Source organism: Torulaspora delbrueckii, chromosome 3 (assembly GCF_000243375.1).
Source record: "Torulaspora delbrueckii CBS 1146 chromosome 3, complete genome".
NCBI classification, from domain to species: domain Eukaryota; kingdom Fungi; phylum Ascomycota; class Saccharomycetes; order Saccharomycetales; family Saccharomycetaceae; genus Torulaspora; species Torulaspora delbrueckii.
Genome location: NC_016503.1, coordinates 1,278,039 through 1,292,049, shown reverse-complemented (window position 1 = coordinate 1,292,049; position 14,011 = coordinate 1,278,039). Strand labels below are relative to the sequence as shown.

At 43.0% G+C, this 14,011-nt stretch overlaps 3 protein-coding genes across 3 annotated transcripts; 2 read left to right on the top strand and 1 right to left on the bottom strand.

The window, feature by feature from the left end:
• Positions 1-3,096: 3,096 nt before the first annotated feature.
• TDEL0C07040 (2-hydroxyacid dehydrogenase) lies at positions 3,097-4,107 on the bottom strand (the record flags this gene model as incomplete). The annotated part of the gene is made up of 1 exon (XM_003680756.1): positions 3,097-4,107. One exon carries the CDS (start codon positions 4,105-4,107, stop codon positions 3,097-3,099), a length of 1,011 nt encoding a protein of 336 aa, XP_003680804.1.
• Positions 4,108-5,218: 1,111 nt separating this feature from the next.
• TDEL0C07030 (L-lactate dehydrogenase) lies at positions 5,219-6,178 on the top strand (the record flags this gene model as incomplete). The annotated part of the gene is made up of 1 exon (XM_003680755.1): positions 5,219-6,178. One exon carries the CDS (start codon positions 5,219-5,221, stop codon positions 6,176-6,178), a length of 960 nt encoding a protein of 319 aa, XP_003680803.1.
• A 589-nt stretch (positions 6,179-6,767) lies between these two features.
• Positions 6,768-8,450, top strand: TDEL0C07020 (alpha-keto acid decarboxylase family protein; the record flags this gene model as incomplete). The annotated part of the gene is made up of 1 exon (XM_003680754.1): positions 6,768-8,450. The coding sequence occupies one exon, from the start codon at positions 6,768-6,770 to the stop codon at positions 8,448-8,450; it is 1,683 nt and encodes a 560-aa protein (XP_003680802.1).
• Between the last annotated feature and the right edge of the window lie 5,561 nt (positions 8,451-14,011).

The following is a 14,011-nucleotide window of genomic DNA, read 5'->3' as shown; positions in this document are numbered from 1 at the left end:
AGCATAGATAGCAACAAAGAAGGAGCATCGTCATTTATTATTCAGCTTTAGAAGCTACAGAAGGTATCACTTCATTTTGAGGGGGGCAGACAGATTCTCTCATCTTTGAGAAATCGGCCATCACGTACTTCCTATATTCAGCCTTTTTCTCAGATGAAAGAGACGCAAGACTGCCTTTCGCCATGCCATGGCTCAGCTGAAAAATCAATATTCTTATCACTGTAGAGCTTGAATTGATCTTGCCAGCAATACATGACTCGGGAACCATGGGCTTGAATACCTCTGGCCTCTAATTCTCGTACCCTAGAGCCCAAAAATCTTCATGACTTCATGAAGATTCTAAAGGATAAGTTCATTATTCCATTCCTGATGTAAGGCCAATCTTCCCCCTTTCTTCAAAACTCCTTTCGCTTCCTCTAAGAGCTGGTTGTCAGATATAGTGATTATGAGATACAGCAGGAAAAAATCAACGTTTCACAAATAAGCGGAAAGCTCCTGATCTGCCCTGTTTCTCCTTACTTTTAATAGAAGTGGCCTTTGTGGGAATTACTTTAAATAATATGGATCATGGAGAAGACTTGGCTGAGTGATTGCCACTCAACGAATACCATTGGCTTACGTAGATGATATCAATCGTTTAGTTGCAAACAATTGGTTCTCATTCCTGACCATCGGGCACTTTAAGAGAAGGGTGCTACCCAGCTGCTTGAAATCATCCGGGCAGAGCCATTGTCCACAAGACCCAATAACGTACAGGCAAATTGCTTGCGAGGTACTTGCGATTCAACGGGTGGTGCTAGACGATGAGCAGTACAAGAAGCTAGGAACTAGAACCAAATGCAACTCGTATCGCTCATAGTATAAAACATCCTTCGTAGATCCAGTGTGCTTTCTTTTTACTCATGATTCAGTAAAAAAAACCTTCATGACGCTGTCTGTTCCAAGTAGGGTGGGTTTGAAAATGTGATATGGGTGATTGTTGCCGCAGTGTCTGCATGGCATGGAAAATAGTTCCTTGTTAAAACATTCAGCAGAATAGATTTAATTTCATGTAGACTAATGGGTCTCCGTGAAAAGAGCAATAAATAAAATTTCTTCAATACTTCTCGTGTTGGGAGAAGCATTGATACGCAAAAACGTAGGTAAGGGAAGGTCATAGGATGGCATTAGCTTCGCTTGCTATCGAAGACCATGGCACATATAGCACATAGCAGTAGAAATGCTAGCTTTCACGGGTCACACTACACGGTAACTGTCGTGCTTAACACGAGACTGTCACATCAGCGAACTCTCAACAGACAACCATTGGTGTCATCCATTTTGCTAGTATATAGAAATGCATGCCAACCCCATCAAATGCTTGTGACAGCCTCTTCGAATATGAAATGAACGTTAGTGTCAGTTGATCCCATCTTTTCTTTCCATGCTCTCCATCTCTGATTTCGCCGCCCCTTCAATACTAGTATCTTGCCTTTCCAGCTTAGTGGAATAGCCCTTCATAATTAAAGCTTTTGTCGACTTTCTGGAGTACTCTACTTGTCCGCCATGGAATCTCAATGCCTTCTATTTCGGTCTCTATTTTGTGTGCCATTGAATCCTCTAAATTTCTATCTTTTACCATTAAGGTTATTCATGGTAGGATACCATATTGCTTCTTATTTCAGCCATTGGTTTAGAACTAAACCCATTAGTTTACAGCTCGGAAAGCCATAATTCTTTGTCAGGATATCCCCAGCCTCCACTTTAACACCCTTCCTGCTCTATGAGCTTTGTTACGGTTAGTCTGCATACAATCGCTTCAGGCTCCCATGATTAATACAGTTACACTTTGTAGCCGCCGTTCGATTCCTCTGGGCGCCAAAAAACCTCTGAAACTGCCTTGGGCGGTGCTTTCATGAGTAAACTGAATATCGCAAAGTTGGTCGTGTGCTTGACTAGACGTACAGTTCTCCTCAATTGATAGTGCTACTTCCTCTCTCCATGACTAAAAGCAAACTTGTCATTGTAACTGTCCGGCATGCTAGCTGACTTGATCAACGGACTTCAAGGATACTCAACTTAGCATTTTGAGGAAACTGAATCTTCGCACTGCTGTTCTTCAAGACATCAAACTTTCAGAAGCCTATTCACGTAAAGACCACTCGGAATTGGCCATCTATTCATCGCGCTTCCACAGACCCATCCTGTTCTGATGAGCATATCTTAGCCACATCTGCGATTACACATCATTCTTGCCCTATCAGCAGCCTTCCTCTTCGTTGACCCATTCCCTAAAGAAAGTTGTTTGATTTTCGTTCTTCGCTTGATGAAAGTCCATGCAAGTATGCATCAACTAGATATACAACACTTGAAAGTATAAAAATCAAAGATGGAGAATGAAATAAGAGTGAGAGAAGCTCATAGATTATAAGCATACGATTACAATTTAACATGAAGTTCAACACATAGCATGAATCAAACAAACTCTTTGATCATCTTTTACAATCACTTTCTATCATCTGCAGCTTCATCCAGTGTGAGATCGACCTGATATCTTCGACCTACTCAAAGAGATATTATATCCTGGACTTCAGCCGTGCACTGGAGGATATGTCCAAAGATCGTTGAAAGATAGGCTCAATTATCAATCCTTCCAGCATAGTCAAAACTGCTTACGTGTGTGCGCGCACGGTAGTATTGATTGCGCATAGTTGTCAGCCAGAGAATGTTTTACCTGGAGTTAAGTTTGGTTGTTCAACCCAGAGTAACAACTACTAAATCTTCAAGCAACCGAATTTGTTTTCGAATATTCTTTCGCTATATCGATCTCCTACTCGGAACAACGAAAGTTAGTGCAGCATCTTTCAAATGCGCCCATCACTAAATCCAACACAAAGCCCCAGTTCCAATTTCAAGAGCTTCTTGACAAAACAAAGTGCTTTAGGAGCAGCGCACTTACCGGATACAATCACCGCATAAAAACTTAGATGATTGCTTGAGTTCCACTTTTTGGTTCCTCCAAAAAGAATTGAGGGCCCTTGGGTCAATTCAATGCATCTTTGAAATGTTGAAATATAAAAATCTATTTGGTATACAGTCGAAAGAAGTGGCGTAACCCTAACTAAATTGAACAAAAAACCAGCTTTTATCCCACGGGTATCCGAACTTAAGCAAGCGAGCACTTTTCGTCAACTTTTCCTTTCTCAAAGTCTGCAACTTTCTGCAACGTTGTGTTGGCAATAGCATTGAGAGCTTCCGAAGTGAAAAAGCCTGATGCCCAGTACAGAGAACATTGGGGAAAGCGGTCAATCTCTGGAACAAGGCGTCTTTAACAATATAGTTTGAGAGATTCCTGAAGAATAGGTCCTTCTCATCCTCATAAACATCCATCGCCAAAGCCCCGAGGTACTCATTTTCAATGGCCTCCACTAAGGCTTCAGGATCGGTCAGGCCTCCTCTACTAGTGTTGACAAGGATGGCGCCCTTTTTGAACAGCTTGATAGTCTTCTTGTTGATGATGTGATGTGTTTCCTCGGTCATAGGGCAATGTAAGCACACGATATCCGACTCCTTCAAAAGATCTTCAAATTTTAGGTAGGGAATCCCCATCTTTTCAACTTCAGGATTCTTTTTAACGTCTGAAGCTACGACTTTACAACCAAAACCTTGCTTGAAGGCTTTGGCGACAAGGGAGCCAATGCGGCCGGTGCCAACAATTCCAACTACTTTGCCATGAAGATCTCTTCCTAATAGGCCCTCGAGACTAAAGTTGTCCAATCTCACTCTCATCCAAGCACGGTTGATTTTCCTATTGACGGCAAGCAACAATCCCACTGTGTACTCAGCAACAGCATAGGGCGAATAAGCTGGAACTCGAGCTACCGCAATGTTGTTCTTCTTCGCAGCTGCTAAGTCGATATTATTAAAACCAGCACAACGCAAAGTAATCAATTTGACATTCTGATCCTTGAGAGTCGATATAGTTTCGGAATCTACATTATCATTGACGAAAACACACACAGCATCGCAGCCTTTTGCCATAGCTGCGGTATCCTTACTCAGCGCCTCATTCAAAAAACATATTGTGGTTATACTGTTTGTTGGCCTCCAAAATGGTATTCTTATCATAAGATTGAGAACTGAAAACTGTACAATTTCATTGTATGTCGCTTTGAATTGTTGTTTTTTTTGGTGTTGCCTGCCGCTGCTTGAAATTTACAATGAAGCAAGAGATGGCGGGTTGAGAAGCTGTGGTTTATATTTCTGTTTTTATACTTCAAGTGAGAGCATTTGATCATTCAATGGAGTGCCATGTTGCGCAGTTCTCAAAAAGAAGTTTTGCTGTTCCTAACGCAGTTGTAGCGCTATCAACGCTAAATGTGCCAAGTTTTTCTCACCGCGCCAAGCCAAAAATTAGTCGTCGCTGCTGCCACGGTAACGGGTCTTCCCCACGAAAAGTGGGATTTTTTTTACCGCTTAGCTATAATTGAGCTATCGAGCTATTGCACACTCGAGAGCTTCGCCAGCTTGACAGAAATAATCAGGCGGTTTGAGAAAATGCGTCATATTTTAAAGTTTGCTCTAAGAGACGGATTCGTGGGATGCTAGTGAAGCCATGGATGCACGAACCAAACATGCGACATTGATCAAAAACGATCCTACAGCAAGCGGCCGAAAAACGGCTTAGCGTAAGAGGTTTCATAGGGCGGATTTCCGACACTCAAGACATCAAAATAAAGCTTTTTTCGCAACGCATGTAGCAATAGGAATGATTTGACCGTTAACGAAGTATTGAGAGTTCAGACTCGTTTACTTCCTGCATTGTATTATTGTTGTAGAGAGCCATCATCGAGGTCTGAACTGATTTGGGCATTGCGCAAACTCATTGGTCAAAAGCGTGGGGTGGAAACATGGGATTTTTCTCGAAGGCTTCCTGCAGGTTGACATTAAAGATGCCAAGATTTTTTTACCAACCGCGGTGAAGACGTTGGTTGCCATGGAAACTGGTGGGATAGGCCATTGCTACGTCAACACTAGAAAGACGTACGATGGACGTGGGTAAGAGCTAGCTTCAATAGAGTACCTTCTCTATTCGCTGCTACTCCCTATTCTCTTCTCTCAAGGCCTAGAGAGTAATAGGATGTCAAAGGTATGAAAGGGTATAAAAAGGCGAATGTCTTGAGATATAACTCTTACTTAGCTTCACTTCAGTAGCTAAGATTAAGCAAGAAAAGAGAATATGTCTACTAGAAAGGATTTGAAACCGGTCAAGATTGCTGTTGTCGGAGTTGGCAGCGTCGGGTCTACAACCGCATACACGCTGCTACTCAGTGGTATGGCAGCCGACATCATTCTGATTGTTATTAATAAAGATAAAGCTGTGGGAGAATTTATGGACTTGAATCACGCATCGCCCTTATCTTCTGAGATCCAAGTCAGGGTTGGAACTTACGAGGATTGTGCCGACTGCGCCATTGTCATCGTCACCGGTGGTGCTAATCAAAAGCCTGGACAAAGCAGAATGGATTTAGTCTCTAAGAACGCCAAGATAATGGAGGACATAATCCCCCAAATTGCCAAGAACGCGCCCAACACCATTTTGTTGCTTGCCACCAACCCGGTGGACGTGTTGACGCTAATCGCTTACAAATTGTCAGGATTCCCTCCACAGCGTGTCATTGGATCAGGGACTCTTCTAGATTCGGTTCGGTTAAGATACAACTTGGGAAGGTACTTCGACGTTTCATCCGGAAGTGTTGACGCCTTTATCGTTGGTGAACATGGCGATAGCGAGGTTGCTGCTTGGTCGCTGGCATCAATTGCAGGAATGAGACTAGCGGACTACTGCGAGCAGTCTGGCATGAAATTTGATAAGGCTGCTTTGCACAAGATCTATGAGGAGACGCGTGATGCCGCCAGCAACATCATCAAGCGCAAAGGTTACACCGCTTACGGTATAGCCGAAGGTCTCACTTATATAGTGAGCGCCATTTTGAAAGACGAAGGCGCTTTGCTTACTGTTTCTACTGTTGGTGAGTATTATGGCATCAAAGATGTCGCACTTAGCGTTCCCGCCAAAGTAGGCCGCAACGGTGCACATCATGTCGCGAAACTTCTCCTCCAAGATGAGGAAATCAAAGAGATTCAGAAGTCAGCAGAAAGCATCAAGGCCGCTTGCAAGAAAGTTGGCTACGACTGAAAATAATGCGATACCCAAATCTCGTATAGTTCTAGAATTTTAGTTAATAAGAATACCGTCTTTAAAAATAGCGTTTCCAAAACAAACTACATGCACCTTCATAGGTAAAAAAAAAAGGCTTGGCATTTGCTCGGAGTATTTAGTGCCAAGGAACATTTTTGCATCGTACCTCACCCCTTGCAACCTGCCACTTCAGCGTGGGATGCCAATACAGTAGAAATTCAGCTACCTGAGAACGGTATTACAGTTGCCAATGACGAGGAGCTTATTGCTGCAGATACTGACAGTTAGAGTAGGTGGCACCATTAGGAACCGAGCGTGGGCATCGTAATTCTGGTCTGATTCCCTTTCGTGGGTGAGCCCAGACGCTCTTGTTCTCGAAGTGAATTGCTATGGCAAACACGATCGATGGATGGGATCAGTGGGCAGTTTGTCTTCGCCATGACTGATCAATGGGCAGTGGTAAAGCAGCCTTCAGAAAATTACTATATAAAGAGCTCAATATCCCGAATAATGCCTAGTGTTCATGAATTGAAGCCACACTCCTAAGACAATAAATCAGACATTCATACTTAAATTTCAATCACAAATGACAACAACAGTTGGAAGTTATCTCGCTACAAGGCTTTCTGAAGTGGGCATCGAAAATCATTTCGTGGTTCCCGGGGACTATAATTTGGCACTTTTAGACAAATTACAGGCACACCCTAAGCTGGAAGAGGTGAATTGCTCCAATGAATTAAACTGCTCCTTTGCCGCCGAGGGATACGCCAGATCGAAAGGTGTGGCTGCAGTTGTTGTCACATTCAGCGTTGGCGCTTTCTCCGCTTTCAATGGTATCGGTAGTGCTTACGGTGAGAACCTCCCTGTGATCTTGATCGCAGGCTCTCCCAACACGAACGATTCGATCGATCACAATCTTCTTCACCACACCATTGGTACTCACAACTTTGATTACGAATTCGAAATGGCCAAAAAGATTACCTGTGCTGCTGTGCAAATCAAGCACGCAAAAGATGCACCAAGTCTGATTGACTTTGCAATCAGGGAGTGCCTAGCTAAGAAAAAACCCTGTTACATTGAAGTTCCCACCAACATGTCCACGCAGTCGTGTGCTTTGCCAGGTCCAATTGAGGGAGTGTTGTATCAATCGCCCAGTGAGCCAAAGACCTTGACCGCAGCTGTAGACGCCGCTAACAAGCTTATTGGAAGTCGTTTGAAACCAACATTGTTGGCAGGACCAAAGTTGAAGTCAGCAGGTGCAGAAAAGGCGTTTTTGAGATTAGCTGAAGCGTTGGGCTGCGCAGTGGCAGTCCTACCGGCAGCAAAATCTCTCTTCCCCGAAGACCATCCACAATATGCCGGCGTTTACTGGGGCAATGTCAGCACCAAAAAGGCAGATGCCATCCTACAGTGGTCCGATCTGACCATATGCGCCGGATGTGTGTTCACTGATTACAGTACAACTGGTTGGACTTCCCTTCAACCAGCTACTCACAGAATAGAGGTTGACTCTGACAATGTCAAATTTCCAGACCACTATTACGGGCACATCAAGCTTGCAGACTTCTTAGATGCTTTAGCCAAAAAAGTTTCTAAAAATGACAAAAGTGTGGTCGAATATCAGCGTTTGCGTCCGGTACCTCCAGCCATTAAGGCTGCAGAACCTTCTGCTGCCATAACCAGACAAGAGATGGCACGTCAAATTCAGGGAATCATAAACTCTAAGACGACATTGTTTGCTGAAACTGGTGATTCTTGGTTTAACGGCGTTCAAATGGATCTTCCCAAGGGTGCCAAATTTGAGGTCGAAATGCAGTGGGGCCATATCGGCTGGTCGGTTCCAGCTTGCTTCGGGTACTCGGTGGGTGCGCCAGACAGAGAGATTGTCACCATGGTCGGAGATGGCTCCTTCCAAATGACGGTTCAGGAGGTTGCCCAGATGATTCGTTTGAAACAGCCCATTCTGATTTTCTTGATCAATAACTATGGCTACACTATCGAGGTGGAAATTCACGATGGACCATACAATAACATCAAGAACTGGAACTATGCAGCCCTAATGGAGGCATTCAACGCAAACGACGGGCATGGCAAAGGCTTTCAAGTGAAAACAGGCGCTGAGCTATCGGAAGCCATTAAGAAGGCCAAAAGTAACACTAGGGGTCCTACTTTGATTGAGATTCAGATCAATAGGGATGACTGTACCAATGAGCTCATTTCTTGGGGTCACTATGTCGCTCTGGCCAACGCTAGACCTCCAATCACTTGATCAAAATCTGAACATGATTTCAAACGCTCTCTGCTCATGTTTTCGTCATTTTTTTTCATTTCTAAATTCTCGTCAGTAGATTAATTAGATACCTGTAACGAAGTTTATAGCCTTTTTCTTAACTTGTTAAGCCACCAATTAAAATATTTCAGTAACATTGCTGGGGACCCTATTTGAAGGAAACAAAAACTATCATGGCCCGAACATTACTTGCTCCACCTTCCTTTGTGTATTGGCGCTTCTTATTTCCTCTTCTGCCTCTTAAGTTGATTTTCAGTCCCATTGTCAAGCTTATTTCGAACATGGCTCACCAGACTTAACATATGATATGGGAAGAGACGAGATCAAAGACATACAAATGAGACATTGTGGAAGCCATTTGATGTGGGTTTAGGGTGAAGGAAGAGAACTGCTTTCCAGTATACGACTACTACACAACTGATCTCAAGTCTTAGAGCACTCTTTTATTCGAAGTTTGGTTGATTTTTGAAAAATTTAGGATCGTTACGATGCTGGTGTTCGCAGCGTGGAATAACCCAGCCTGATCATCGTCATGGCAGTCAGATACACGCGTTCAGTCTGAGTCGTGGCCTCCGAGATCCACATCGATAATAGTCAAGATGATTTAATTGATAAAAGTCCATTGTGTAGTGGCCCAGATCGCTAATTTAAAACCTTCGCTGACGTAGCAAATATTCGAGCGGCATCGACTATGTGTAACTGTCGAGTTATCGTATTGCTGTCCTTCTTTAAAGAATATCGCTGCCAGAAAAGGAATTGCTGACGCGCAGTACCAGTCTACTAGCCATATGTAACAGGATTCTTGCTCACCCAAACGCCACAGGCTCAAAATGCTCCCAAATCGTCCTCAGGATGATTATATCTCCTGACTGACATCACTTATATAAGTGTTTCACCTGATATTAGACTAATCAAAACAAGTGACCAGAGGACCACTTTGTGTAATGAAAAACTGCAGCTCCATTTTTGGATGTAGTAGGTCCCGTAAGATTACCAGCACCGTTTGCAGCTCCTTCCAACCTACCGCAGTTATAAATGGTTATATCGCTCCTATTGACATTTAGAGTAACGGCACCGTTATTGCCACAAGGGACATTAAAAGGTTCTATTGTGAGATTCATTTTGTTTTATTCTGAGACAACGACCTTTGGAAATTGGCGGGAATGGAATTCAATGGAGGATAAAAACTTTCCATCATTTCAATGAAAAGCCAACTACCGGATATTTATACGTTTGAAGTGGGCACTTTTTTGCATCAGCATCATATCTTTTGCACCTCGTTGCTCAACAAAACAGCATATTGTTCTCTTGAAGCTAGGCCAGCAATCATTCCGCATACTAGCCGCCCAATTTCAACTTAGTATACTTTTAGATCTTCTACCTGCAGATCCTGCATGCTCTGCTATAGCGACGTCAAATTTTTACGTTTGATGAAAGTAAACGCAAGGGGAATCGAAGCTTTTTTTACCTTTAAGGAGATTTATGACCGGATTAGTACCTAAACGGACTAAGTATCGCACCTGCATACATCCTCGATGAGAACCGTTGGGACTAAAGAAGAAGTATTAACCGAAAATGGAGTGATGTGTAGAGTAGATTGTGTAGGATTCGGCTCAAGACATTCCAACTGTCTATTCGTTTGATGATGAATGGAGGAAGGCTGGTTAACTGTAGTGTAGTTCAGGAAAGCGTAAATCAAAGTCTTTGGTTAATTGAACATTATTCGTAAGAAAAGGCCAAGGTCGTTCAAACTTGCCTTTGTTCAACTCAGAGACACGTACGGTAAAGTCAGTTCCAGAAGAAATGTTGGCGAACTCAGGAGCTCAGGCCAGCAACTTTACCGGAATGGTTTGCGAAGGGTTAAGCGTTTCGTGAAGGATACGCACAATAATCCCGTTCCACGCGGTGCAAGACCCGCCAGAATGCACAGTCGATCTCAAGACATGCCAAAATGCAGAAGCATTAGCACGGCCTGACAAAGGTATATGGCTGTTTGACTTTCCTATCCTGGTATTGGAACGAGTTTCATGGTAACAAAAAAAGCATGGTATTGCTTCACTGCGAGCATTCTATGTTAGTCGTGGTTTATGTCTTGCCGTGATTGGACTTGGCCTCAGCTTTTGAGTACCGTGCTATTGGATGTGTTGTAGGTGCCTTAGTGAATAAAAAGGTAGGAGATTTTTTTGCAGTGTGACATCTCTGACCCTGCATAAGCCAAACGGTAGTCGTGTCCGCTTGTAACTCCGTCTACCTTCTGGCAATTTTATCCTGAGAAGACCCCAACCTTTTCTTCTCTCGAGTTGATCATCTTGTTCGGTGTTGAAATGGAAAAGCAGTTTTCCAGCCACCGTCTCGAAGTGGATACTAAGTTTAAAGTAGGCCAAAGGTAGGACCAATTGAAAGCATCAAATTATTTTTTCTTAGAATTTTCCCAATTTTCGAGGATCTGACATTATTTTAATTCATGGGCTAAGGGGTGAAATGTTTAATCGTAATCAATACAGTTCACTTGCTTGATATGTTATCACACTTTAAATTACTATGTCCCCTTCTGTGTATGGTTACCATAGCCAATAAAGATTGTTGGAGTTGGCCCAGAGCTTCTTTAAGCTGAATGTGAGAACTCAGACCCCATTTTGGGTACCTACACCTGCGCTAGAAATAGCAGTGAAAAAGTGGGTATTATCATTTCAGGCGTTGCATCTGCTCACTAATGGAATTCGAATCATATTTTGAGGTCGCTTGCGGAAGGGCCTTCGATCAATTGACGGGTTTTGATTTCGCAGCGGGATGAGTGAGAATAATTTGTCTCACTTTCTTGTCTGCATCTATGCCGCCAATTCGTTGCGTATTTGTCACGGACGCATAAGTGCAAGTTTCCATTAGGCTGTGGGAATAAGTGCTTGTGGAAATTGCAAACGGGTGCGGGACTCAACATGGCGAGTCAACCATGGCGAGTCAACGATTTTCTCCACTTTGGGGTAGACCAAAAACTGTGGAATTAGGATAAGTTCATGTGAATCCTGTTCAAGGTCTGTAGTATTATCGAGCCTCACGAATGTGGGACGATTTCGAAGTATCAAAAGACTTGAACCTATTATTCTGAGAATTAAAATCAATAAAAGAGAAAGCAGATTCGACACCCTCGAGGAAACGATCCCCACTGACATAATTCCTTGATACGAAAGATAAGTAGGCACTAGTGCTGGTAATGTGCAGGCTCAAAGAGCCGGGGAGCCTGCCCGTTGTGTTACACCAGTGCCAGAGATATTGCAGATTGACCGAAACATCAAAGTGCTCGATAGAGTGACTGGAGTTGATTGCCTAGAGCTTATCGACAGACTTAACGAAACAAATGGTCAGGGATGTGTCAATGCTTCAGGTCTAACTAAGTTGAAGTGAAAATCATTTCCATGATCTTTAACATACGTGAGCCGAACAAGGTGGCACTTGAATGTTTGGAGACTGACCCGACCAGCCTGTAAGTCCGAAATGTGAGGAAGGCGCTGGTTGTGGCTTTAAGTTCCTAAAAAGGCTCTTCGATGCTTAGTGCTATTAAAATACTGGCGAGAGCGCTCTACCAGATTTGAACCTTCATAAAACAAGAACTAAATACTGAACTGGAAAGGGTAACGTTCTTGATCCGAATACAGCTCCAGTGGGAAGTATCCTTGAAGAGGCCGCAGTTTGGCGAGGACTCGGCCCTAGCAGAAGTTATTCCACTACCCTGTAAAACTAGAGGATCCAATATCATTTAGTTTCTTTGTTCTGGAAGATGCTAAAAACACCGTCAGGCAGACTTAACTCACCTCGACAATACGATACAATCGATTGCGAGTTTGCAGAATTCGACATTAACGTCTGAACTGAGACTTAAGGGAGCTGTTAGAAACCGTACGCTAGATTGCAAGTAAGAAACACTTGAAAGTCGATTCCTAGCTGCGGATGAGTTTATTACTCCGTGATCTACTGCTTGAGTATGAGTTTGAAGTTCTCGAAAAATTAGGCCACCAGATTAGACCCCAGATTAGGGATTTGAATTACGGGAGGAGGCCACCCCCCCCCCCAACTAGATTGGAACTTCTGTGTGTTGGAAGCACTAAATTACTTGATTAAGATTGCAAATTTCTATTGAATATGGAGCTGCTACGTTGGGAATTTCTTAATGTTAAAGACACTACTTTATTGCTACAGAGCCCATGGCAATAGGTTTTCGCATTCGTCTGGAGACTGGAAGAACAGAAAAAGAAGCCATTTGCTAGGCGATAAGCTTAAAACGCGCAGTTGTTCAATTGTAATTTTACATCCTCAGGTGATGCGAAGCTTCCAGTATTAGAGTAATGCCCACCGATATGGGAAGAGGTCGGGATGTTGATTGACTAGTTTTGAGTGGAAAACGGAGCAGCACCACTTCTCTGTGAACTAGACATTAAGGGAAAACGGAGCTACTTTGTTGAGTTCTTTTTGAAATTGAGGAGGTTAGACTATTATGCCACAACCTCGAATTCCTTGAAGTTGATCTCAACTGAGATTCAGTTGAAAGATATTCACTCTGTCGCAAGACCGGGATCTTTGATAGGGGTGCTTCTCTACGAATAAGACAGGAAACGGTATTACCGTGGTGGAATACAAGGACTCTCAAACTGAGATTTGATAGCTCTTAAATACGACGACCCTTTTGCTCGAACTCCGTTAGTATTAAAAAATTGAGACTACTATCTTTGAGATTCTATGGATTTTAAACGAAGTGTTTGACTATTTCATATCATCAAAGTGGGGGAGGAAGAAGCGCACTCGATTGCAAGTTTGAAGTCCTCTATTGGACCTCACTGCTCGTCTGGGTACGAAGTTTCCAAACAGACGGACACATCTGATGGCAACGTCCAAACTCTTGAAGAAGTGCTTCGCTGTCGTGAACTCAACTGACCTGCCGGTATGGTTTCGCTTAATGGAGATTACAAGGTACTGAAAAGACCTTCTAAACTCGATTGCCCGTTTATCTTATTTGAATAACTGCTTAATTAGATTGTGACGTCAGAACTTCAAAATAAGTTGGGCTGCTATATTGTGGCATTCTTAGCTCCTCAAAAAATCCCCTCGGTTGATTGATCTTTCATCTTAGATGATGAGACGGAGTTGGAGGCAGTCAAAGAAAAGCCCTTAATTGATAATGACTTTAAAATATTTGAGATCCTATACGTTTCAGTTCGGAACTTCTATGGAATGAGTATATGAGCCTCCCCTATCGAGTTACCGAAAACCCTGAGGATGCAAGATTTATAAGCGCCGATTTGCCTAGAAAATAAGGATTGCAAAGCGACAGCCTTTCATTATTAATCGAGATCGGCATATTCTACAACAATCGAAAGATATCATTTGATCTTCGGAGTTTTACACTGCATATTTAGAAAGAAACTAATGGACGCTTTGGACGACATGCATATGCCCAATTATCTCACTTCATTCACCTATCTAAACTCGCCCCATATCAGTGGTTTTGCATTTTTTGAGGCCAGTGCTGATTTCCGCTTTCTCAAGTC